At 42.3% G+C, this 27,349-nt stretch overlaps 1 protein-coding gene across 1 annotated transcript in view; it reads left to right on the top strand.

The window, feature by feature from the left end:
* The window catches only part of il1rapl2 (interleukin 1 receptor accessory protein-like 2), a gene marked incomplete at both ends in the record, with an annotated part of 446,015 nt that overhangs the window by 395,734 nt on the left and 22,932 nt on the right, over positions 1-27,349 (top strand). Inside the window, 3 exon segments of the mRNA XM_080415310.1 lie at positions 6,334-6,381; positions 6,384-6,522; positions 13,612-13,757. Of these exon segments, the coding sequence (XP_080271436.1) occupies positions 6,334-6,381; positions 6,384-6,522; positions 13,612-13,757 (333 nt within the window).

The following is a 27,349-nucleotide window of genomic DNA, read 5'->3' as shown; positions in this document are numbered from 1 at the left end:
AGAGAGAGAGAGAGAGCCGTGTCACTGAAGTGAACGGTACTTAGTTGAGACACAACCTTGCACACCGATCTGTCCTCAGGGGAACACTTATTTGTCTGCAGTAATTTTCTTCTGTCAGTCAGGGGTGTGTGTGTGTGTGTGTGTGTGTGTGTGTGTGTGTGTGTGTGTGTGTGTGTGTGTGTGTGTGTGTGTGTGTGTGTGTGTGTGTGTGTGTGTGTGTGTGTGTGTGTGTGTGTGTGTGTGTGTGTGTGTGTGTGCACTTGTCTTCCTCTACTTTTGTAGATTTAATGTCCTCACAAGTGTAGTAGAATTTGAGAAATTCCATTTCCCACATTCCTGGTCCTCAGAAGACAATAAGGTTGTTTTTATGCGTTAAAAGATTTGGGGAGTTAGGCTTGTAATTGGGAAAATAAATTGTGTACACAATCACGCACACACACACTTCAGCAGCAAATATGCAGTACAAGTACACACACGCACGCACGCACGCACACACGCACGCACACACACGCGCACACACACGCACACGCGCACAACGCACACACACAAACACACACGGCTCATGATTTTAATCAACCAGAACATGCTGAGAACACAAACACACCCTTAGGCCACTAATCAATTACACTAGAAAACACACACACACGCACACCCACACACACAAAGTAACTCCACTCCAATTCATATTTCTCCCCTAACTGTTGTAGTATGTGCGCTCGCGCGCGCGTGTGTGTGTGTATGTGTGTGTGTGCGTGTATGCGTTTTCGTGTGCAGACCTGACAACCTTGGGAAAGAGTGCCACTCGAAATCTTTGGTTTTGAACACAGCCATCTCCCTACTCACCTCCATATCCACTTATTCAACATATACTGTAAATCCTTTTAGTGTGACTAATAGAATAGAAGCATTATGATATTGATAAGTTACATTGATACAAAACGACATACCGTACGTATATGTTCTCATATATTTGTTGTATCATGCAGCTCTAATACACATGTATGCTATTACCTACGTAGAAAACAAAACACAGTCAGTGAAGTACAGTCAGTTTGCTAAATTAGGGGTTCTCAAACCTTCCAGGCCGCGACCCCCCAAAATACTCGGCCATTGTAGGAGTTGAGACATGAGATTTTGCTTTATTCGGTTCCACAGATAAATATTGTGAAAATAGTCGGTCTACATGCTCACAACACCTCACGTAGATCAGCTATTTTCACAATATTTCCCCCTTTCTTAGGTAATATTTGACAATTTGGCCAAATGTATAGTATAGTTTGTTGATTACTTTTGACGCAGTAATGGTGTTATTTATGTATGTGTATTATTTTCATTTTAGAGGTATGAAAATACCTTAAAAGTCCTTAAATTGTCACTTTAGAAATGTGCAGATACCCTGAATACACTTTGTACTGTATGTTGGTTTGTTTGCTGTTGAGTGAGAGAGCAATGTTGCACATTAAGCTAATCATCTGAGGTCCCCTCAAAATAATTTGGGGACCCACCGTATGAGAACCAGTGTGCTGGAGGGTCTGTTTAGAATAGGCTTTTATATACTGTAGTAAAGTTCATACGTGGGCAACTGGCGGCCCGGGGGCCACATGCGGCCCCCACCTTCACTTAACCCTTTAAGACCTGAGGTCGCTTCTAAAAAAAATCGAAATCCTAAAAGTTTTTCGGAAAAAAATATAAAAAAATAATTTTCACGATTTTTCAAAAATAGCAGATCTACAAGCTCATAGCGCGGCACTCGGTGCCGCGCTATGAGCTTGTATATCTGCTATTTTTGAATAGCCAAAGAAATCTTAAAGTGACACAGATGCGTTCCAGGTCTTAATGCGTAGGTTAACGTCGGAATACTGATATATAATTGATTTCAGCTGTTACAGTTACAAACATGCAAACATGAACCGCTTTAATTACTTCAGTCTATATTAGTAGACTAATGACTAGTATTAGTATTAATGTCTAAATGGTTTCTACTAGTACTAGTATTGAAATTATTTTTATGCACAATGTATTTGTATTCAAGTTCATAAAGTGACTGAGAGACGCAATAGTCATTGGCATCTTTTTATTTATAAAGCCCTGGTTGGTAAATTACCACCTTATATCTCATCCATGCTACGTCTGAAACCTAATCACATTCTAACCCGCTCCAGCGATTGGCTAATCCTGTTGGCTCCTTTTGCCAATTCAGAACAGGGAAAGGCTGCTTTCAGCTTTGGTGCACCTGAGTCTTGGAACCTCTTGCAACAAGAGCTTAAATTGGATACCCTAGTATCTATTGGCCATTTTAGGAATCTATATAATAACCGTGTCTTACCCATATGCAACTATTTCAACTGATTGATGTTAACATGCAATTGTTTTAACGGTTTGTGTCAACTTTATTGTTTTTCTTGTTACTCCTATGTTATTTATATGTGTGTAATCTCGGCATCATTGTAAATGAGGGTCTCCCTCAATTGATCTCTCCGAGAATCTTAAATAAAGGTTGAATGAATGAATGAATGAATAAGTATAACTACATGCATTTGAAATGAAATAAAAAATATTACTTTTCAGGATTCTAATTCAAAAATAGCAACAACAAAAAAATCAGGAATCAAATTCAAAAATAGCAAAAACAGCAGATCTACAAGCTCAAAACGCATCGCAGTGCGACGCGTTTTGAGCTGGTAGATCTGCTGTTTTTGCTACTTTTGTGTGACATAGAATGGCGAAGTACGGCATTAATTTACGGAAAAAAAAGTTAAAATACGAAGATAAGAGTAGTCTGCCCGACAGTATATGCAATGTGGCCGTCTGGAGTGAGTGTGGAAATATAGTGGTCCTCTCCATCATCAAAGTTTCCCACCCTTGCTGTAGTTGTATTGTGATAAAAGCTCTTTGTGTTGTGATTAGCTTCATCTCATTATTGGGCGACTGGTTAAACGGTGATTGTTTTCATTCTACTCTTTGGATTTTATTATTGATATGCTCTTGTGTTTCTTTAAAACCTGTGAAGCACCTCATTGACAGAGCTATCATTATGATAATAACTGGAGTCTGTCGTTCTGTATATCTGCTAATTGACTTGCCTAACGAGGCTGCGCTCGTTATAAGACTCGTTAATAAGCCATCATCACAGACAGCTGTAATCATACCAAGAGCTGGTTTTCAAGGTCTTATGGCTCTGTGTGTGCGTGTGCGTGTGTGTGTGCGTGTGTGTGTGTGCGTGTGTGTGTGCGTGCGTGCGTGCGTGCCCGTCCGTCCGTCCTTCCGTCCGTTTAGGACGGGAAATTTAGGACAGACCTTTACCCAGCAGATCTACAAGCTCACAACGTGTCGTGTGAAACTAAACATAACTCCTAACCCTAACCCCTACACAAGTAAGACGCGCGAACGCTGGAAGCGAACGCAGCTCGAAAATATTGTGTATTGACGGACTTGTAATCCGTGTTATTTCACCGTGATGGGGAGAGCGTAGAGAGAAAGTCACGTGACTGCCTTCGCCTCGTATTGAAGTTAATGGGGGGGGGGGGGGGGATATGGTTCTCCTATGCACAGAGTTTTGGAGTTCTAGTCATCTATGCACGGAATTCCAATGAGAGCGTGAGTCACATGGGGGCGTGGCCGCACACAGGCAGTGCACCACAGAGACTCACACGGACAGAGACACACACACACACACACACACACGCCGAGCAGGGTTCCATAGTAAGCTCCACTTGGTCGGAGGCGCGGCGAAGGTTTTCAACCTTTTTCATATCAAGGCTATGATTTATTCGGCATTTGAGCCACGGACCACCGTTTGATGAGATGTAGACTCTCAAACCCAAAACTTTGAATAGTTTGTCATCGTTGGATACGATTGTCCACAATCCCATGCTGTGTTGATGTTGTTACCGTAGGAGAGATAACACTACAGGCAAATGTTGATCAAAATAACAATTCTTTAACTAAGTAATGCAGATGTTTAACAATAATGTAACTCTTGAGAGAGTAAAATTAAACCAAATGGACCCGTTTACACGCACGCACACACACGCGTGTGCACACACACACACACACACACACACACACACACACACACACACACACACACACACACACACACACACACACACACACACACACACACACACACACAGAGAGAGAGAGAGATGTTCTAGCAAACATAATCATGTTAGCAGAATGATGAAATATAGTGTTATCCAGTGGTGGAAAGTAACTAAGTACATTTACTTAAGTACTGTACTTAAGTACACTTTTGAGGTATTTGTACTTTACTTGAGTATTTCCAATGTCCAATACTTCTATTTCCACTCCACTACATCTCGGATCCAAAAATGTTACTTTTACTCTAGTTACCACTAGTTACTTTGTCGATTTTTATTGTTATTACAAAAGCTGCATTAACCACTTCAGCTCTGTATACATTTCTGCCATTTGAAAATAGCAGATCTACAAGCCCACAATGCGTCGCAGAGCTTGTAGATCTGCTATTTTCAAAAGATTTGTATACGTTTGAAAACTTGAAATGGGACATTCTGCATAATGACTACTTTTACTTTTGGTACTTTTAAGTACATTTTGATGCCAATACTTTTGTACTTTTACTCAAATACATTTTGATTTCCGGACTTTTACTTGTAACAGAGTATACTTCCGCATTGCAGTATTGATACTTTTACTTAAGTAAAGCAATTGAGTACTTTTTTCCGCCACTGGTGTTATCATCAGCGTACCAGCAGATGGAGTCATGCTGTTGTACTGACATATATTAGTGTGTGAGTGTCAGGTGTTTGCCCAGCAGCATGGCCTGAGGCCCACTGCATGTTACTGGATATAACAATTTAGTGTTTTGTGTAGAGCTTCACCCATATGGTATCGCCCATTATTTGACTTTTTTGTATTGGCAATGATGCAACCATGGGACTGGTCTTCACAATCGTAAATGCAGATTTGCCCGAAATGCCCCATATACCCGCATATCTGTCTAAAATACCTCCAAAAAGTTAGTGACACCCACAGTCACGAAACTAGAGGGAGCGTAAACAACAATCTGGTACCACCCACCCATAAAACAAACATGGGCAAATTCTCCTTCTACAGCACGGCCACCAAGGTATAGAATAGTCTAACCCCATCCCTCAAAAAATGCAGTTCGCTGGGCTCATTTAAAACAGCCCTAAAAACTCATCTTTCTGGAGGCCATAAGAGGAGGTAGTACCAGTTTCCAGGTAGACAGACAACCCCTCCTCCCCTTTTTTTGGGTATATATATATATATATATATATTTATTTATTTTCATGCTTTTTTGTACATAGTGGTATTTTTTCTCTGTATTTTTATGTTGATTTTTGAACTGTTTGGTTGCTACTATATATGTCTATGAAATGAATTCAAGGACCCCAACGGAAACAAGTCCGCAAGGACTTTTTTGGTCGGACCTTTTAGACAAAAGTATCATAATATGTAATTGTGTTGTTTTACATTATTTTTGCCTAATACAAATTTCAATCAATCAATCAAACCAGCGTGTGCCGATTTGCATCCTTTAAAAGAAAAAAAAACTAGATTATCAGTTCTATATTGTTTCCCAAACACTAGGTTCGGGACCCATTTGTGGGTTGTGGACCGATTTTTATGGGTCGTGAGGAAAAATGACTCTTTATTTTATACTCTTTTATTTTCAAAAAGATTTTCAAAAATGTCCCCCAATAACTTGCTGCACCCAGGCCGTGCTGCTCATACGCGGAGTTGGCGGTGCCCGGAATCGCACCCATGACCTTGTGCTCTCAAAGGCGAGAGCTCTACCGACTGAGCTACCAGGACAAATATTATTTCAATTCATTCAACCGTATGTGCTGCGTTCCAAGGGATGATGTATGTATGGATTTAAAGACGGGGTGCCGTGATTTTCAGTGATTTTTCCCCCCCCCTAAAACATAATCATCAGGTATTATGGTTATACTAGGAGGAAGAGTTTTTTTCAAAAAAGTATACAGAAATGGTTAAAATGGTGTTTTTATGTGGACACGCCTCCAGTTCATTAAGTATACCTGGTTCTCACCTTAGCACCTCCTCCACCACCTTAGCACCACCCACCTGTCCTAGTCCCTCCTCCTCCTCATGCCCACACCTGTTGTGCTATGATAATGAGGGGGAGGGTATGTTTTTACTATGTCACTAAAGGGCTGTTTTTCTATTGGCAGACGTTTGACCCTCAAGGTTTCAGCCTCCAGGAAGAAACTCAAAATAGTCAGAGAAGACATAAAACACCATAAAAACACCACCAGGGGGCTTAATGAAGTTCTATCAACCTCATAGACACATGAAAAACAGAAAAAGTGCAAAAACCGTGGCACCACCTCTTTAACTCATTGTGTGCTGTGTTGCAGGGATGCCTTTGAGCCTGGACTGCAAGGCGTTCTTCGGCTACAGCGGAGAGAGCAGGAGGCCCATCATCTACTGGATGAGGGGGGAGAGGTTTGTGGAGGAGCTGGCCGGCCACATCAAAGAGAGTGAAGTCAGGTAAACACACGTCTACATCAGGGGTGATGCAACTTTGATGATGGAGAGAGGGCCACTTTATTTCCACACTCACTCCCCAGAGGGCCACATTTCATATACTGTCGAGCAGACTCTGTATTTTAACTTTTTTCATGAATTAATGCCGCACTTCGTCATTCTATTTCACACAAACGTAGCAAAAATAGCCGACCTACAAGCTCAAAACGCGTCGCAGTGCGACGCGTTTTGAGCTTGTAGATCGGCTATTTTAGCCATTTTTTTATTGGAAATCCTGAAAAGTTAAAATTGTATTTAATTTCAAATGCATTTAGTTATATACTTATGTTAACTTTATGAACTTAAATACAAATACATTGGACATAAAAAAAGACAATAGCATTTTAATACTAGTCATCTCATTCAGTGCCAATGACGTCGCCGACGTTGAAAAAATGTTTTCAGGACCCAAGATATGATGATTTGAAGATTTGCTGCTCCATTCACTTCTTGTTTAACTTCTTACTGAAAAAGGCTGTATCTCGGCTCCTAAGCACTTTTTTTTTTACAATGTATTTTTGGCCTTGGCACAGGGGTGATAAAGCCAGAAATAAGTTTGGCACTGAATGAGTTAAGCTACTAATATAGACTGATGTAATTAAAGCGGGTCATGTTTGCATGTTTGGAATTGTAACAGCTGAAATCAATAATATGTCTGTATTCTGATATTAACCTGCGGGCCACATTAAGTGAAGGTGGGGGCCAGTTGCCCATTTATGATCTATATAGGTAATATACGTAGAACAGTGTGGATCTCGTCGCTGTCGAGGTGGAAACCCTGTATGTCCAAAACGGTTACCTTTCTGAAAAAAAAAAAAAAAAAAAAGAACCCGTGTCATAAGCTTAGGTTAATACTTTTCATTGGTTCAATATTTAAAAAGAACCCACAAACAGCACTATGGATTTGAACCCGGTTTCCTGCAAAGTGCTCAAATGTTTATACCCTTGAGCTACAGTAACAGAGCCTGCCTGCCTGCTCAGGGAATCCACTTCAAACACATCATACGAGCATGTAAACACTTCACCGCCAGGGTGTTCAAATCATTGTGATGACTATACTGTGCAGCTATAAGCCAAGTTGATGAAATGACGTGAAACAGAGTGTCCTTGGCTTTCTGTATAGAGATGTTTCCACAGCACATTATCTGACTCCATGAAGGGGCGGCCATAGCTGAGTGGTTAGTGAGCCCGCCTAGGGAGCCAGAGGCCCTGGTTGCCCCAGGTACGATTCCAGGCCACGCCAGCATATGTGTCGATGAAATGAAATTTGTCCCTGAGCAAGACTCTTAACCCCTAATTGCTCACAGGCCCTCATTGGAAACAAGCCCGCAAGGACTTTTATGAACGTCCTGTTAAAAGGAATTATCCTTATCCTCATGAAAAGCCTTTTTGTGTGTTTTCGGCTGTTCCTTCATCCCGGGTTTGAATCCAACTCCCATTCTTGTCTCGCTTCTCTCTCTCTCTCTCTCTCTCTCTCTCTCTCTCTCTCTCTCTCTCTCTCTCTCTCTCTCTCGTCCCTGCCCTTGGTTTTCCTGTGTCTCTGAGAAATAGCATAAAAAATGCCCCAAAAAGATAACTGTAACTCCACCCGTTTCAACGTCGTCCATATTTAAGTTTCCCCCCCAAGGACATATGACTGATTGAGGGGTTATTTTGACAACTCCCCCCCCCCTCCCCCTCATTCTTAACCTTTTCTCAGATATGATTAATACTAATAATAAAGTGGGAGTTGAATTCATCTTCTCCCCTATCGGGACCAATTACAGTCAGCCCTACTGGGGGAAGTCTGCCTGTCAGCGGGGCGTCAAACTTCATTAAGAATAACCCGCCATAATCGCCATGGTAACCACCAGAGGAGACGCGCACGCACGCACACACACACGCACACACACACACACACACAGGCTACTATACCTTTTAGTACGTCAACATTTTAGGATGGCATTGAAAATAGCCGAAGAAAGCTGAACAATAGCCGAAACATGGCATATCTATAAGATCAGCAATTTTCATGTGTGTGACATCGCCGCACAACTAAGTATGAAGGGAAAACTCTAAAACTCTAACTCTAACACCTAAACCTAAGCTCCAAATTCCGAATCTATTTCCAATTGTTAACGTATCTCATAAAACAACATTTTTTTCTTGTGAGAACCAGCAAAATGGTCTATTTCTCTAATTCTACTATGTGGGGACATTCGGTCCTCATAAGTATGGTAATACAGGCACGTACACACTCGCACGCACGTCGCACGCACACTGAACACCCGCACATACGCACTGAACAGCCCCAATGCACACTACTTGCACACACAGATTTGGGTTGGAAATTGAATCCTTCCGCAGATAGCTTAATCCGTTGGATTACCGGATTAACTCGGTTAAGGTAATCGGGATGACGTAATCTGATTACTTTGCCTCAAAAAGTACATAATGTAGGATGTGCAATTGAAAATCGGACAACCCATTTTTATAGTAGCACTGTCAGCTAACCCCTTAAACCCCAGCGTCCGTATTCGTTGGGGGGAAACTCCCTACAAGCTCGCGATTTAATATTCAAATAAGATATTTCATTTTTGGGCGGTGAAACCGCCCCTATAAGTGAGGTTTGGATATTTGTACAACAAATCCTGCGCTGTGATTGGCCAAAAATGTACCAGCCTAACCCTGCACCGTGATTGGCCAATCACAGTCTATTCAGGACTGTGATTGGCCAGTGTCACATGACACATGTGCATAGCCCTATATAAGAAACCATAACTTTAAAAAAAACATAAATTAGTTTTTTTTAAGTTATGGTTTCTTCCATCATAAAGAGTGTTTCAATAAATGTATTTATTTTTTGTACATGATCATCAGCATCAGTATTGTGATTAGCTAGCAAGACACCGCCCACTTCACACAGGGTGTGATTTTTTGAATATTATATTAAAGCTGCACTATAGTAACTTTTCCTCCCCGGATTTGAACCCGGTTTCATGCACAATTAAGTGCTGACATTCTTACCATTGGGCCAATAGAGCCTGCCTGCTTACTTGCTCAGGGGATGAATTTAATCTTGACCGAGTCAGATCCTGTACTAAATACAGCCACCCCAATTGTATAAGTTATATTGTATTAACATACTCTACATTACAGATTGGAAAAAAAATGCATTTTATTCAGACACGGTTTGGCCATATATGTGAATTTGTCCTCAGTTTTGGCTGTTTTCTGTGTGTTTCCTTAGTTTTAGACGAATCCTTTTACCAGAATAATGTGTATTTATTTTATATCGAGGTGTTACATTTATTTCAGTATGTGGGAATCCCTGGCTGCAACCCTAGCATCCCAATTCAGTCAGACAATTAACTCATTAACCCATTAAGACCTGGAACGCATCTGTGTCACCTTTTCATTTGAGCTAAAAAGCATAATTTTACACTTTGGCTATTCAAAACTAGCAGATATACAAGCTCATAGTGCGAGTGCCGCACTACGAGCTTGTAGATCTGCTATTTTTGAAAAATCTTAACTATTTGTGAACATCTTTGAATATATATTATTTTAAAACGAACATTTTTAACTCAAATCTTTGCTACTGGGGGGTCCCTGGAAAAAAAATAATTGAGATGGGGGTCCGCGGCCAAATACATATCATTTTGGGGGTCCTTGACATGAAAAGGTTTGAGAACCACTGATATAGCAACATCTGTTTTTCAGAAAAACATATAATTGGCCGGACGCGATCCTCCATTCCAGAGCTATGGTCGTTTGAATGTGGCTTGTTTTTTGAAAAACACCTTTTTTTTTTTAAATGTACTTTTATAAATCCTTTAACACGATGCCTAGATTTCTTTTGTTGTGATCACGTGATCTCTGGGTGTACTCTTCTTCGGTGGTGCTTGGATCATTGACAGGCTGCGCAGCAGCGCCCCGCACTTCCCCCCATGCACCCCCCACCAAAAAAAACAAAAATGCTGTCATACGTCGCCCTTGGCAGTGTGGGGGGGAGGCGTTTGGACGACGTCTCGTCAGAAGTCGTCCTTGGCAGTAAATGAGTTAAGCGACAATGGCAGATCTACAAGCTCACAAGTGGTTTACCCCGGTCAACAAAGCATAATAGGTCTTAAGTGGTTGAACTGGTATTGTAATGGTTTACAACGAAACATTGTTTCTGTTTCGCTGCAGATAAATGTGGCCGTGTGCATTGGGAGGGAGACGTGACGCCATGTTACATTCGGTTCCTCAAGCTACATACAGTACATAATGAGAAAGGGTCAGGCGAAAAAATAGACCAAAAGAACAAGGTGTCAACATTTCTGACCATATACTGCAAAGCACTTGAGCATGAGCAGTACAACGGTGTTCAAATCATCTGACGAGTGTGCAGCTATAAGCCAGGTTGATGAAACACAATGAAACAGAGTGTCCTTTAGGCTCTCTGTAGAAGATGTTTCCACCACACATTATTTGACTCCCGTTCTTGTCTCGCATACAGTGTTGATTTTGTCGACTTAAAACTACGACGAAAAATGTTCGTCAACTACCTGTTTTCACTGACGAAAACTAAATGAAAACTAAAGCTATGATGACTAAAACTGAGACTAAATGTACTGACAATTTTGTCAACAAATAAAAACTAGACTAAAATGTTAGTGAGGGACGAGTGGAGAAGAGATCCAGTAGAACTAAAAGACAAGTGTTGCGCTCTGAAAATAGCCGATCTACAAGCTCACAACGCGTCGCAGAGCTTGTAGATCGGCTATTTTCAGCATGCAACCAAGTGTAAAATCAGCCATTACGACGCCATCAAGGCACCGCCAAAATACATTTTAGTCGACTAAATCAACTGTAGATTTAGTCGACTATAATCTTAGATATTTAGTCGACTAAAACTAGACTAACAGTAAAACATTTCAGATGACTAAAATATGACTATGACTAAATGTAATTTGATTCAAAAGACTATGACTAAAACTGAATCAAAATGTGTCAGTCAACACTACTCCCATGGCTGTGTTGTACAGCTCCTGATGTGATTATCTCAAAACTCCACTGGTGTTCACTGGTGTTAAACACAAAAAAAGTCCTGGGGACTTGTTTCCATTGTGGTCCTATGTATTCAATTAATCAACGTAGCATAAAAATAACACCGAAATACAATATCATCAACACATATAAACACACTATAATTATGTCGAAAAAGGAAAAAACTGGGGGGGGAAACACTGTAGGCAGTGAATGCTATCTCCTTTCTATGGGAACAGTGGTTTTACCTTCCCTTTTGGTCTCCTGAAAGATGAATGTTCAGGCCTGTTTTGAAGGATGCCAGTGATCCACATGTTTTAAGGGGAGGTGTCATACTACAACTAGATCCAGCTTATTCTCCCTATTCTGTGCGTCTCATCTCTCTCTGTGTTGTGTCTCACTCTATCTCACTCTATCTCCCCCTCCTCACTGTGACTGTGTCTCTCTGTGTTGTGTCTCACTCTATCTCACTCTATCTCCCCCTCCTCACTGTGACTGTGTCTCTCTTCACTCTGCGATGATTGAGTCAGTAATGTGTCACCTTGTGCACCTGCACTGTCCCATCCCATTAGACTGATGTGCATACACACACACACACACACACACACACACACACACACACACACACACACACACACACACACACACACACACACACACCGACACTTGTGAATGTGCGAAAAGACAAAATGGCTGTTCACGCATGCATGCACATGTGTGCGCACGTGTGCGTAAGCAGACAGAGAAAATGTCTGTTCACGTACACACGCAGGTGGACGCGCACACACACACACACACACACACACACACACACACACACACACACACACACACACACACACACACACACACACACACACACACACACACTGTCGAGCTACACTGAATGGAACATACTGTATAGTGTGTGTGTGTGTCTGTGCGTAAACGTAAGTTTTCAAATATTTCTAGTTGAGTAAAAAATTAAATATTTGACATGTAGTGGAGACATAGAAGTATAAAACGAGCGCCGTACATGCATAGAGCAAGTTCTGTCAGGGAACTCAGTGCAGTTGCTGCTGGCCGACCGACCATTGGTCGGTCTCAGCTCCATGCTTCTATTCTCAACCAATCACATAGTCACTTCATAATAGAGCACCCTATTTACAGTGGTGGAAAAAGTACTCAAATGTTTTACTTAAGTAAAAGTATCAATACTGCAATGTAAAAGTACTCTGTTACAAGTAAAAGACCAGAATTTAAAATGTACTTGAGTAAAAGTACGAAAGTATTGGTATCAAAATGTACTTAAAGTACCAAAAGTAAAAGTACTACAATGTTTGAAAATAGCCGATCTACAAGTTCACAACGCGTCGCGATGCGACGCGTTGTGAACTTGTAGATCTGCTATTTTCAAATAGCCTATAAAATAGGGCTAAAGTGGTTAATGTATCTACAAAGTAACTAGTAACTAAAGTTTTCAAATAATTGTAGTGGAGTAAAAGTACAATATTTGCCTCAGAGATGTAGTGGAGTAGAAGTAAAAGTATTGGAAATTGGAAATACTCAAGTAAAGTACAAATATCTCAAAATCGTACTTATGCACAGTACTTAAGTAAATGTACTTTAGTTACTTTACACCACTGCCTATTTACATGGGGAAGTTGCATCGCTCATTCCTTGCTTGCTGTTTGCTGCTGCTGCCCACTGCGTCTATGCTGCAGTAGCGCTGCTTTAAAACTAGCTGCTCACCCTCCACCACCCCAGCCTCCACCTGTCGTTTGGGATCTATACTTTTATGTACCGGGGGATTCGGAGTCCCTATTGAGATGTAACGTGCTTTCTCAGAGTACCTAAGAGCACATCCAATTGATTGCCAAACCAAAATAAATATATTGCTCATTTAATATTTTTTATATTCAATAAAAAAATATGTATCCATATATCCTGACTGAAATGTTAATGAATGGAAAATGGTGTGTGTGTGTGTGTGTGTGTGTGTGTGTGTGTGTGTGTGTGTGTGTGTGTGTGTGTGTGTGTGTGTGTGTGTGTGTGTGTGTATAGGGTTTTGAAGGAGTTCCTGGGGGAGAAGGAGGTGCAGCTGTCTCTGACGTTCGACGCGCTGGAGGAGGCCGACCTGGGGAACTACTCCTGCTACGTGGAGAACCACATTGGGAGGCGCAGCGGGAACGCCATCCTGCAGAAGAGGGGTACATGCACCTCCCTCTCTCTCTCTCTCTCTCTCTCTCTCTCTCTCTCTCTCTCTCTCTCTCTCTCTCTCTCTCTCCAGGAATGCGGAAGTGCCGTTCTCAAACCCAAGACGTAAAAGGGTCTGCTAAAAAAAGTCAGTTTTTAACCCATTTAAGGCGGTTACACACCGGCGAATATGCGAATATACGCAAAATTCGGACTCGTTCCGAATAATTAAAAGACGCTTTTTTCGCTCCGCGAAACTGATGTGGAAGCTTGCATTGACTTTATAAGGTTTTTTTAAAAAACGTATTATTCGCATGAAAAAAATCGCCCCGGTGTGTAAGGACCTTAAGACCTGAGGCAATTCAAAAAAAAGATCTAAATCCTAACAGTTTTTTGAAAAAAAATCTAAAAAAAAAAGTTTTCCAGATTTTTCAAAAATAGCAAATCTACAAGCTCATAGCGCAGCACTCGGTGCCGCGCTATGAGCTTGTATATCTGCTATTTTTGAATAGCCTAAAGAAATCTAAAAAAGACACAGATGCGTTCCCGGTCTTAATGGGTTTAAAACGACGGAGGCGCGCAGTCTAAAGCAAACTTGAGCCAAGAGAGGCACAGCCGAGCGAGCCGTCAGCGAGCCGTCAGCGAGTCGCCGCGATTCGACAATTTTTTTCAGAGTTACTACAGGGGGGGGGGGGGGCACCAACTCTTTGTGTGATATATTTTTTACATTAACCACTTGAACTCTAGCATCCCTTTTCTGAGTAGAACTTTAGCCAAAAATAGCAGATCTGCAAGCTCACAGCGCTGCGAGGCGTTGTGAGTTTGTAGATCGGCTATTTTTTGGCAAAGAGGTTTGGTTTAGAGGGGGAAAAGAGCAGATCAAGTTTTTAAAAAAAAAGAAAAATTGCCGAGCGTATCAGCCGACTCAGCGCCGTTTGAGTTACGCCCGATAGGGACAGAATCGTAACTCATATCTCGCCTTAGTCAACGTGTGCTGGTTCAGTCCCACCCTTCCAGTGAAACGTTTGACTTCTTGGGACATCCAGTGCAGTGGTGTAAAGTAACTAAGTACATTTGCTCAAGTGCTGTACTTAAGTACAATTTGTAGGTACTTTTTACTTTACCGGAGTGTTTCCAATTGTCTATACTTTTACTTCTACTCCACTACATCTCAGAAATATTGTACTTTTACTCCACTACAATTATTTGAAAACTTTAGTTACTAGTTTCTTTGCAGATATAAATTATTGTATTATGAAACATACTTTAACTAATACGCCTATTTTATACCTAGGCTATTTGAAAATAGCCGATCTACAAGCTCACAACGTGTCCCATCGCGACCTAGGGGGTCCTCAGAGTTACCACAGGGGGGGGGGCCGCCAAATCTTTGTGTGATATATTTTTACATTAACCACTTGAACCCTATAGGATCCCTCTACAAGTATTTTTTAAAAGCATGTACTTTTGCATAATTAAGTATTTTTTAAAGCGAGTACTATTGTACTTTAACTCAAGCACATATTTGACCTGTAACTTTCACTTGTCCCTTGTTGAGAGAGAGAGAGATAAGGAGAGAGAGAGAGAGAGAGAGAGAGAGAGAGAGAGAGAGAGAGAGAGAGAGAGAGAGAGAGAGAGAGAGAGAGAGAGAGAGAGAGAGAGAGAGAGAGAGAGAGAGAGAGAGAGAGAGAGAGAGAGAGAGAGAGAGAGAGAGAGAGAGAGAGAGAGAGAGAGATATTCAGACTCTGCCTCCTGCTGTGTGCCCCTAGGTGTCACATCTATCTTACTATACTTAACCAAGACCCTGGAGACCACACACACACACACACATTGTGCACACATGCACGTACACCTCCAGGGGGGGTCAGAGTGAGGAGTGGAAGGTCGTCATTATTTAACACTGTAATTACCCTGTCTGCATATAGTAGGACACTGTGTGTGTGTGTGTGTGTGTGTGTGTGTGTGTGTGTGTGTGTGTGTGTGTGTGTGTGTGTGTGTGTGTGTGTGTGTGTGTGTGTGTGTGTGTGTGTGTGTGTGTGTGTGTGTGTGTGTGTGCGCGTGTGCGCGTGTGTGTGTGTGTGAGACATTCTACACAACGTGCTATAGCAGTGGTTTTCAACCTTTTTTTGCATCAAGGACCCCCAAATTGACACATATTAGCCCACGGACCCCCATTTTAAAAAGATATGTCAGGGACTCAACCATTTTGATTTCTTGGGGTTCCCAATCTACACTGTATCAACATTAGTGTTCATTTAACTCTTGAGAGTGTACAAATGGAACCAAATGGACCCGTTAGGGTCCATTTGGTTCCATTTGTACACTCTCAGAGTTACAGACACATGAGGGTCAATTTGGTTCCTAACTATTAATTTGTCTGGGGACCCCCTGAAATCCCCTCAAGGACCACTGGTGGTTCCCGGACCACTGGTTGAGAACCACTGTTCTATATCCTCTTATAATTCCCCAAACCACTGTCGCCAAAACGTCTCCCCAAAACCTGTCCTCAAACTCTCTCTGTTCTGCCCGGTTCTCCTCAGTGGCTGCATGGAGCAAATTGATCTGCATTTATTTGCACACGGGCTGGCATTGGCCATTAGCATACGCACCAAACAGCGACGCCCCTTTTTCCCTTTTCTCCCAAAATGTAAGCTGTTCATTAGCGTTTTTATGTAAACACCCGGATATTCCGCATTCGGGCTATGGGAGCTATCGTCGGCATGGTTACAGCCCGCAAGCTATGGGATTATCATCAAACTGCGCATGCGTGGAATCTGCGGACCCACTCTGTTATGCTGTTGCCGTCCGTGGCGCACACGGAGAGCGTGCTTAAACTTATAAAGGACTTTAATTTACGGGCCGTGTACACTCACACTGCGTTTTAAGAGCGAGAGGCTCTATTATTATTATAGTCCCCGGGTATGGACTAATAATAATAATGATAATAATAATAACAATAATGCTTATCTATTGGCTCGCCACCATTAGACACGATGTCACGGAGTAAATAAGCTAATGAAATGAGCTAACCTGGCCTTAAGGTGGACTGACTTAAGGCAGACCAGTAATTCTACACAGAGCTAACGTAACAACTCATAGTCATTAACCCCTGTCTCACCAAAGTCTCCACGACATGCAGTCACATTACTCATACCAATATCAAATATCTCCATTATGCAACTGGAAAGCACAATGTTATACACATTGTTGGCTATAGTAATGGATAAATGCTTCTTCGTTACTGCAACATTTAACACACAATCTGACATACATTGTGAGTGGTTGGTAATGAATATGGTATTGTATAGCCCCTTGGGGCCAGTGTTGATTTTGTCGGCTAAAACTATGACGAAAAATGTTGGTCGACTACCTTTTTTCACTGACGAAAAGTAAATAAAAACTATATAAAAGCTAAGCTATGATGACTAAAACTAAGACTAAATATTTTGACAATTTCGTCAACAAATAAAAGACTAAAATGTCAAGGAGGGACTAGTGCAGAAGAGATCCAGTAGAACTAAAAGACAAGTCATTTTATGTTTGGTTGCACTCGGATGTTGCGCTCTGAAAATAGCAGATCTACAAGCTCACAACGCGTCTGCTATGTGAGCTTGTAGATCTGCTATTTTCAGCATGCAACCAAGTGTAAAGTCAGCCATTACGACGCCATCACGGCACCGCCAAAATACATTTTAGTCGACTAAATCGACTGTACATTTAGTCGACTATGATCTTATGATATTTAGTCGACTAAAACTAGACAAAAACGGAAAAAAAATCAGATGACTAACATATGACTAATATGATGAATGGAATTTTATTCAAAAGACTATGACTAAAACTAAATCAAAAGTTGTTGTCAAAATCAACACTGCTTGGGGCCAAAAAGGTTTGGGACTACTGCTGTATACAGCACAGCACATAACCCAAAGTCTGTTAATACTTTGACTGCACACATCCCCGGGTATGGACTATAGTATATTTAAATCACACAACATCTATACATAGTTCCCCATAGGCCCATGCAGTGATGTATATGAGACCATGTGTTGACAGTCACCGTGTCGACCCAGAACACAACATCACAGTGTTACCGTACGTCTACGTGCAGACACGCGCAGTAACGTGACAAGAGTAGTTTTTGTATTCCACGTGAATCACCTCAATTGTGTGTGTGTGTGTGTGTGTGTGTGTGTGTGTGTGTGTGTGTGTGTGTGTGTGTGTGTGTGTGTGTGTGTGTGTGTGTGTGTGTGTGTGTGTGTGTGTGTGTGTGTGTGTGTGTGTGTGTGTGTGTGTGTGTGTGTGTGTGTGTGTGCGTGCGTGCGTGCGTGCGTGCGCGCGCGCGCGCGCGCGCGCTCGCTCGCTCCTCTCGACTGTCAATGAGGCAGGCTGCGTTGAGTCACTGCTGCATTCTAAAGCATTTTTGTGCTCACCTATTCCCCCCACCCCTACACACACACACACAGACCCTCAGCATTCATTCAAGGGTGTCATTTGCACCCTTGAATTTTTTTTTTGTTGCATATATTTCCCCAACATTTTTTCCTGTTTAATCTGATTTCAGATCAACGCTGAGTGCATCTCAATCCACGCCTGTCCATCTACTGCACATGTGACACATGTCATAGAAACACTTTCAACCTGGCATCACTATTTTGGGAATGTCATTATAAGCAGACCCCCCCCCCCCACCCCCCTAACCCAACCCCCCACCGCGCCCCATACTTATTTCCACACAACAATGTCTGAGGTATTATGGTAAGGACATAGTTTAATGTTGAAAATGAGCAGAATTCCCCTTTACATTGTTGAAGATGATTGCAAGTCCAGCAACGCATGGTTTTACACATTAGCCGAGGCTAATATTGTAGTGTGTGTGCGTGTGTGCGCGCGTGCGCGTGCGCGTGCGCGTGCGTTCTGTGTATGGAGCACAATGGCTTGATTGAATTGCTCTCACCCTGTGAGGATCTTAGGGTAATGGTTTGATGCAGATTCACTGCGCTCTCTCTCTCTTAAAGAAGAGAGAGAGAGAGAGAGGGGGGGAGGGAGGGAGGGAGGGAGAGAGAGAGAGAGAGAGAGAGAGAGAGAGATATCTAATGGGAACCCAGCAATAAGGTTGATTATTTTTGCATTTTCTCTCTTAATCATTCTACTATTATTTTTGAAAAATTGCTTTGGCACCCTGTCAAGTACTAAAGAAAGCCGATGAAAATGAATTTAATTGTGTGTGTGCAAGTGCGCGCGTGCGTGAGTGTGTGCGACAATTAGGTACGCTCTAATCCTAACCTTAACCTCACAAAAAGACAACTTCACTCCTTAAATCTAATAGTTGGACTATAGGGTCTACTTGTATTTTTAGTTGGCGCACATTATTCAGGGAACAATCACATGCTCCTTTTCCTGACCTAAACTCATATACAACTATGCCCAAACCTCACCCTGACCTATACTCTTAACTCATTGACTGCCAGAGTTAAACATCATCTATGGCTGGCTGCCCTTGCCAGCCATTCAGAGCGTTTTCACTATAACCTTTGAAAAATCACCTGCCGATCGCTTTAACCCATTAACACCTTTACCGCCGGGCCCGTAGTTCTACGGGCCGTTAAATCCAACGGTTAAGCGCCGAGCCCGTAGTCCTACGGGCTGCGGTCTTTTCGCGCATGCGCGGTCCGGGTGCACTTTCGGAATTTTTTTGATCCACTTCCGTTTCCGGTTTGATGACAGGAAATAGAATTATTTGGGATCCGGTTTCGACGATCACGCCCGCTCCCATTCTACAGACGAAACTGAAACTCAATTCTCTTCCTGTAGTTTTTTCTCCTCGCATTTCACTGTTTAACGTAATCCGCTCTAACTACAGTCATGGAAGTCCGTTTGACATGCGGTCTTCACTGGGAGATACAGGGAGATCTCGCGGATGTAAACAGACCGTTCACGGCTCAATCTTAAGGATTTTAACAAGATCTATGGCGACATGAAAAAAACAAAAAAACAACAAAAACACCTTGGCACTGGTGAGTACATTATGAGATTAACCTCTGGCGGTGGATGTGTTAAGACCTGAGGCGATTCTTAAAAACTGTTTTTTGAAAAAGAAAAAAAAATGGAAAAAAATCAACGTACCTAAAAATGTAACGTGTTTGTGGTCCAGAAACGTTGTCATTGAACGTTTCTGGAGAAACGTTCAATAGACCTTATTCACACGGCGGCCATATTGCCATTAAGTCAATGAAATGCCACCCCAGTTGCCACCCCAGTTGCCACAGCAACGCAATGTTAAATTCCAAAATGGCCGCCGTGTGAATATGGACTATGACAACGTTTCCCTCTGGCGATAGGGTTGTTGTTGCAGCAGACGCACCTGGCATAAATGAATGGACCGCTTTCATTACCGTGAGCAACGAAATCCTTGGTTTCGTTGTTACTTTTGGGTCAATTTATTAATTTCTTTAAGCAGCCGTGTAATAAGCAGGATAATTGATGGCGAGCCGGTCATTGTTGAGAAATAAAGCCCTTTCAGGATGATTAGACCCCGGGGTTTATATTGCTCAACAATGACCGTCTCTCTGTCAGTTATCCCTTGCATAACGGTACTGGGTGAGATTCAGCTCCCGTTATATATCCCTGCGCTGATATTAGGAGACCCGCTGTGCCGCCACAGCCAGGCAACCACTCCAACTCTACCTCATTACTTATGAGAGATATCAGAGAGAGAGAGAGAGAGAGAGAGAAAGAGTTACCAGGGCAGAGAGAGATAAGGAGAGAGGGAGAGAGAGAGAGAGAGCAACAGTTACCAGGACAGAGAGAGAGAGATGAGGAGCAAAAGATTGAGCGGGAGAGAGAGAGAGAGAGAGAGAGGGGCTCCCTAAATATGACTCATTAAAAATGTATTCTGTTTGAGTTCACTTCACTGCAAGAGCAAATATTTGGCAATTAGTTAAATTTCACTATTTTTCTTCTTCCTTGGACAACCATTTAGTCTTCACCCTCATCACGGCTCTCTCTTTCTCACTCACACACTCTCTCCCCTCCCTACCCACCCTTTCTACCGCTATTCATCTCTCTCTCTCTGTCTCTCTCTCTCCCTCCCTCTCTCTCTCTCTCTCTCTCTCTCTCTCTCTCTCTCTCTCTCTCTCTCTCTCTCTCTCCCTCGAATCGTTAGTAGAAGAATAGAGCTGGAGAGACCTCTTGTGGTGGAGCGTTGTAACTGCACGTGCACCAACTGATCCCTGTACAAGAATGACAGGAGGGTGGATGTGATATTGTCGCCGTCGAGCAGAAACCTCATATCTCCATATTTGAAACTCTATATCAATATTTGAAACTTTTTTTTTGTGAATTAATGCCCTACTTTGCCCATATTAGAGTAACACACAAAAGCAGCCAAATTAGCCGACCTACAAGCTCACAACGCGACGCACCGTGTCGGAACGTGTTGTGAGCTTGTACATCTGACCATTAAGTTTAAACATTTTAAAGTGAGGGTGGCTGAGTGTGTCTGTGGGTAGACAGAGAGAGGGGACGGGGACATTGACTTTAACCTCTTTATTGATATTAGACATATCGTCTCTGTCAGGTGGAAACCAAAACTGTGACTTTTCAGGATTCAAATTCAACAGCAAAAGTAGCAGATCTACAAGCTCAAAATGCATCACTTCGCGCAGTGTTTCCAGCTTGCAGAACACTCCCTGCTGACAGGTGCCTGCTGACGATATGTAAAATGCATACATTGTCACACCATTATTAACCCATTAAGACCTGAGGCGATTCTTTAAAAAAATCTAAAATAGCAGATCTACAAGTAGCAGATCTACAAGCTCATAGCGCGGCACCGAGTGCCGCGCTATGAGCTTGTAGATCTGCTACAAGCTCAGTTCTGCTACAAGCTCAATTTCTTTTTCAAGATTTTTCAAAAATAGCAGATCTACAAGCTCGTAGCGCGGCATGCTATGAGCTTGTATATCTGCTATTTTTTGAATAACCAAAGAAATCTAAAGTGACACAGATGCGTTCCAGGTCTTAAATGGTTAAAAGGGTGAAATGCACCATTTCCATTGTGGGAGAGGGTAGAGATGAGGGGAGTGGGGATAGCACGTGTGTGTGTGTGTGTGTGTGTGTGTGTGTGTGTGTGTGTGTGTGTGTGTGTGTGTGTGTGTGTGTGTGTGTGTGTGTGTGTGTGTGTGTGTGTGTGTGTGTGTGTGTGTGTGTGTGTGTGTGTGTGTGTGTGTGCGCGCACGCACGTGTGTGCGCACGTGTACGCGCACGCGATGGTAATATATCATATTTCCCACAGTGTCATTCACCAGCCATGTCCCATTAATCTCCCACACACACTCACTGGCAATGATAGCGCTATCAGTCATACACACACAGACACACACACACACACACACACACACACACACACACACACACACACACACACACACACACGACTCATAAAATGTCACGTGTGCATGCATGTGTGTCTGTGCGTGCGTTCATGCGTGTGCGTGTGTGTATAGCTGGATAGATACTTTTATTGATCCCTCAGGGGAAATTCAGCACAGCAGTAAAAGTTACAGATACAGGGCATAGAAGTACAGTAGGTACAGAAGAGTAGCATCACAATAAAGACACATTTCGTGTGTGTGTGTGTGTGTGTGTGTGTGTGTGTGTGTGTGTGTGTGTGTGTGTGTGTGTGTGTGTGTGTGTGTGTGTGTGTGTGTGTGTGTGTGTGTGTGTGTGTGTGTGTGTGTGTGTGTGTGTGTGTGTGTGTGTGTGTGCGTGCGTGCGTGCGTGCGTGCGTGCGTGCGTGCACGTTGCACCTGTGTCTGTGTCTTGTAGATCTGCTATTTTCAAATAGCCTATGTATAAAATAGGGCTAAAGTGGTTAATGTAGTTTTATAATAAACTCATTTATGTCTGCAAAGTAACTAGTAACCAAAGCTTTCAAATAATTGTTGTCGAGTAAAAGTACCTCTGTCTCTGTAGGACTATTCCTTATTTACTTTCTTTCTTTTTTCATTCTTTCTTTCGCTCGCTCTCTCTCTCTCTATCTCTCTATCTCGCTCTCTCTCTCTCTCTCTCTCTCTCTCTCCCCCTCACTCCCTCTCTCTTATCACTCAGACATGTATCGTCTGGAGCTGGCCGGTGGTCTGGGGGTGATCTTGCTGCTGTTGGGGGTCTTCACAGCCATCTATAAGTGCTACAACCTGGAGATCATGCTCTGCTACAGGAGGCACTTCGGAAGTGACGAGACGGAGGATGGTAAAAGCTCTCATACACACACTCACACACACACACACACTCACTCACTCACTCACACACACACACACACACACACACACACACACACACACACACACACACACACACACACACACACACACACACACACACACACACACACACACACACACACACACACACACACACACACACACACACACACACACAGTGGTGGAAAAAGTACTCAAATTCTCTACTTAAGTAAAAGTACCAATACTGCAATACAAGTAAAAGTCCAGAATTCAAAATTTACTTGAGTAAAAGTACAAAAGTGTTGGCATCAAAATGTAATTAAAGTACCAAAAGTAAAAGTACTAAATATTTGAAAATAGCAGATCTACAAGCTTGCAACGCGTTGTGAGCTTGTAGATCGGCTATTTTCAAATAGCCTAGGTATAAAATAGGGCTGACGTGGTTAATATATGTTTCATAATATAATAATTTATATCTGAAAAGTTTTCAAATAATTGTAGTGGAGTAAAAGTACAATATTTGCCTCTGAAATGTAATGGAGTAGAAGTAAAAGTATTGGAAATTGGAAATACTCAAGTGAAGTACAAATACCTCAAACGTGTACTTAAGTACAGTACTTAAGTAAATGTACTTAGTTACTTTCCATCACTCGCACGCACGCACGCACGCACGCACGCACGCACGCACGCACGCACGCACGCACGCACGCACGCACGCACGCACACACACACACACACACACACACACACACACACACACACACACACACACACACACACACACACACACACACACACACACACACACTCAAAACACACTTTTTATCACTAATCCTACAAATGTTGTCCAAGACTCACGCAATTCGGTTCACATTATCTCTGGGGTCATGTGATCAAGATGTATCAGTCAGAGTTTTTCAGCTTCCATTCCTATTGGCTATGACTGCCTTCGATGACATGCCCAAGATAGGGATTGTTCACTAATTGATTATTCTATTGTTGTTTTTCATAATCAATTAAATCGATTGCTTATGTGTTGCACCCCTACAATATAGAGTTATATCATAACAGATATATATGCTATTTTCTCTCTCTCTCTCTCTCTCTCTCTCTCTCTCTCTCTCTCTCTCTCTCTCTCTCTCTCTCTCTCAGATAATAAGGAATATGACGCCTACCTCTCCTATACTAAAGTGGATCTGGACTCAATGGGAAGGTCAGTATAATATGCAATTAATACAGACTAAAACACGGCTGGCCGTAACCGTGTGTGTGTGCATGTGCGTGCGTGATTTAGGGATGGGACGATATGACAATTACCGTACATCACGATTATTGTGGCAAAAATTATTGCGATTAACGATATTAACGCGATAATCAAAATATGCTTAAATATTAAAAGGCCATTTTTGTTAGCCACTTGAACCCCCAGCATCCCTATTCTGGGGGGAACAATTCGGCAAAAAAATAGTCGATCGTTGCGAGATTGTAGATCTGCTATTTTTGGCGAATCGATTTGTGTTGATGATACAAGCGTTTTTTTTTATCTCGATAAACGATAATAACGATTATCGTCCCATTCCTAGCGTGCATGTGTGCGTGCATTAACACTTTACCTGCCAATCACGAGTATAACCGTTGATGAAAAATACACCCGTTTACTGCCAAGATAATCCATCCACGAGTATAACCGTTTTTCAATTTTTTTTTTTTTTTTTTTTTTGGTCTTTTTTTTTTTTCAATTTATCCACACAGAACCAGAGATATCACGATCCAAAGATTTCTAGCTCCATTCACTCCTTGGTTAACTTATTACTTTAAAATCCTGTATCTCGGCTCCTAAAAAATCCAAAATTAAACACTGGCACTGGGGGAAGTAAAATAAAAAAAAACCCTCTGGCAGGGAATGTGTTAACATGTTTTTTTTCTGGTCTGGTGTGTAATGGTCCGCTCCCTCCACCAGGGGCTGCAGTGACGAGGAGACGTTTGCCTTGGAGATCTTACCTGATGTCCTGGAGAAACACTATGGATACAAGCTGTTCATCCCTGACCGAGACCTCATACCCAGCAGCAGTAAGTGTCTGTCTGTCTGTCTGTCTGTCTGTCTGTCTGTCTGTCTGTCTGTCTGTCTGTCTGTCTGTCTGTCTGTCTGTCTGCACAGCATAACTCTCTTGTTGTCTCTGTTACAAATAACACTCATTCTGAACTTTATTTCACTTCACAAGAAACACATATCATTTTTCACAATTTCACATTTCAGTAGGGACACCTCTCTCACACACACACACACACACACACACACACACACACACACACACACACACACACACACACACACACACACACAGACACAGACACACACACACAGCCACACTCGTTTGTCATCATTTCTGAGATATGTGTCACTCTCTGTGTACCGAGAGGGGAAAATATGACTCTTATCGCCCTATATGTCAATGTCCTGACCTTGCACACACACACACGCACACACAGGCATGCACGCACACACACACACAGCCACATTGCACACACATGCGTGCGCGTGCACACACACACACACACACACACACACACACACACACACACACACACACACACACACACACACACACACACACACACACACACACATAGGTGCATTAGGTGAATGCAGACACACGAGAGAGAGATGTGTGGGTGTCTCCTTCTGGGTTAGCGGATGTTTTGCACAGACCCCTGTGTGTGTGTGTGTGTGTGTGTGTGTGTGTGTGTGTGTGTGTGTGTGTGTGTGTGTGTGTGTGTGTGTGTGTGTGTGTGTGTGTGTGTGTGTGTGTGTGTGTGTGTGTGTGTGTGTGTGTGTGTGTGTGTGTTCTTGTTCCTGTCTCTGACAGGGGACATGTTGTCTTATTGGTCTATTTGTCAATACTCTTTCCTCACCGATACACAAGAACACACACACACACACACACACACACACTCAGGGGTCTGTGCAAAAAAACATCCGCTAACCCAGATGGAGACACCCACACATCTCTCTCTCTCTCTCTCTCTCTCTCTCTCTCTCTCTCTGTAACAGTTACTCTGCTACAAGTAAAAGTCCGGAATTCAACATTTACTTGAGTAGAAGTACAAAAGTATTGGTATCAAAATGTACATAAAGTACCAAAAGTATTAGTACTAAAATGTTTGAAAATAGCCGATCTTGTAGATCGGCTATTCTCAAATAGCCTACTGTAGGTTTAAAATGGGGCTAAAAGTGGTTAATGTGTGTAATAATTTATATCTGCAAAGTAACTAGTAAGTAAGTTTTAAAATAATTGTAGTTAAGTGGAGTAAAAGTACATTTTCCTCTGAGATGTAGTGGAGTGGAAGTAAAAGTATAGACAATTGGAAGTACTCCAGTAAAGTAAAAGTACCTCGAAATTGTACTTAAGTACAGTACTTGGGTAAATGTACTTAGTTACTTTACACCACTGCATACATGTACTTCATTACCGTGCACCACTGAATATCACAACATTACTATAGAGAAGCAGGGGTGCCATCTCTCTCTCTCTCTCTCTCTCTCTCTCTCTCTCTCTCTCTCTCTCTCTCTCTCTCTTCTCTCTCTCTCTCTCTCTCTCTCTCTCTCTCTCTCTCTCTCTATCTCTCTCTATCTCTCTCTCTCTCTCTCTCTCTCTCTCTCTCTCTCTCTCTCTCTCTCGCACACACACACACACACACACACACACACACACACATTCACATGCAAATGTCCATAAACTCACACACACAAACTAAGAGAGGCATTCATATGCAGTTCATATAAATGTGCTTGGCTTACATTATAGGACTGACTGGGACTCATTATAAGATATGTGGGTCATTCTCAGCATAATATTGATGCTAAAACTTACTTTCGACATGGTTTCCATGTTAATCTATCAACTGTGAATTCTTATAGAAGGCTATGTGTAGTCCTGATATGATTCAGTGGACAAATGTACCCCGAACCTGCATTTACATTGATATTCCCATTAAGTACGTTTGCTATTTCATCTGGTGCGCTGATGCGACGTTCCTTCTCATTGCCCTAAAATGCATTGCAAAAAGGCGGTGTTGCCATGTCTGCTTATTATAAGCAACTTTGGGGGTTGGTTTCCTGTTAAGTCACTTGTAAATATTGGGTGGGCTTGTTTCTAAAGTGTAGCTGCTTATTTGGTCTGGCCTCCTATTGTTGTTTAAACCAGTGGTTCTCAATCATGTTGTTGTCAAGGACCCCCCAAATAATGTGTATTTGTCCAAGGACCCCCATCTGAAAATATTTTGTGCCAGGGACCCCCATACAAGATTTGTGTAGTTCAGATGTTTCCAGAATATTCCATATTTTTCACTTCTTTTTTCAA

Source organism: Gymnoscopelus braueri (genome assembly GCF_963280865.1).
Source record: "Gymnoscopelus braueri genome assembly, chromosome: 20".
Taxonomy (NCBI): domain Eukaryota; kingdom Metazoa; phylum Chordata; class Actinopteri; order Myctophiformes; family Myctophidae; genus Gymnoscopelus; species Gymnoscopelus braueri.
This window is presented reverse-complemented; position numbering and strand designations above follow the sequence as displayed.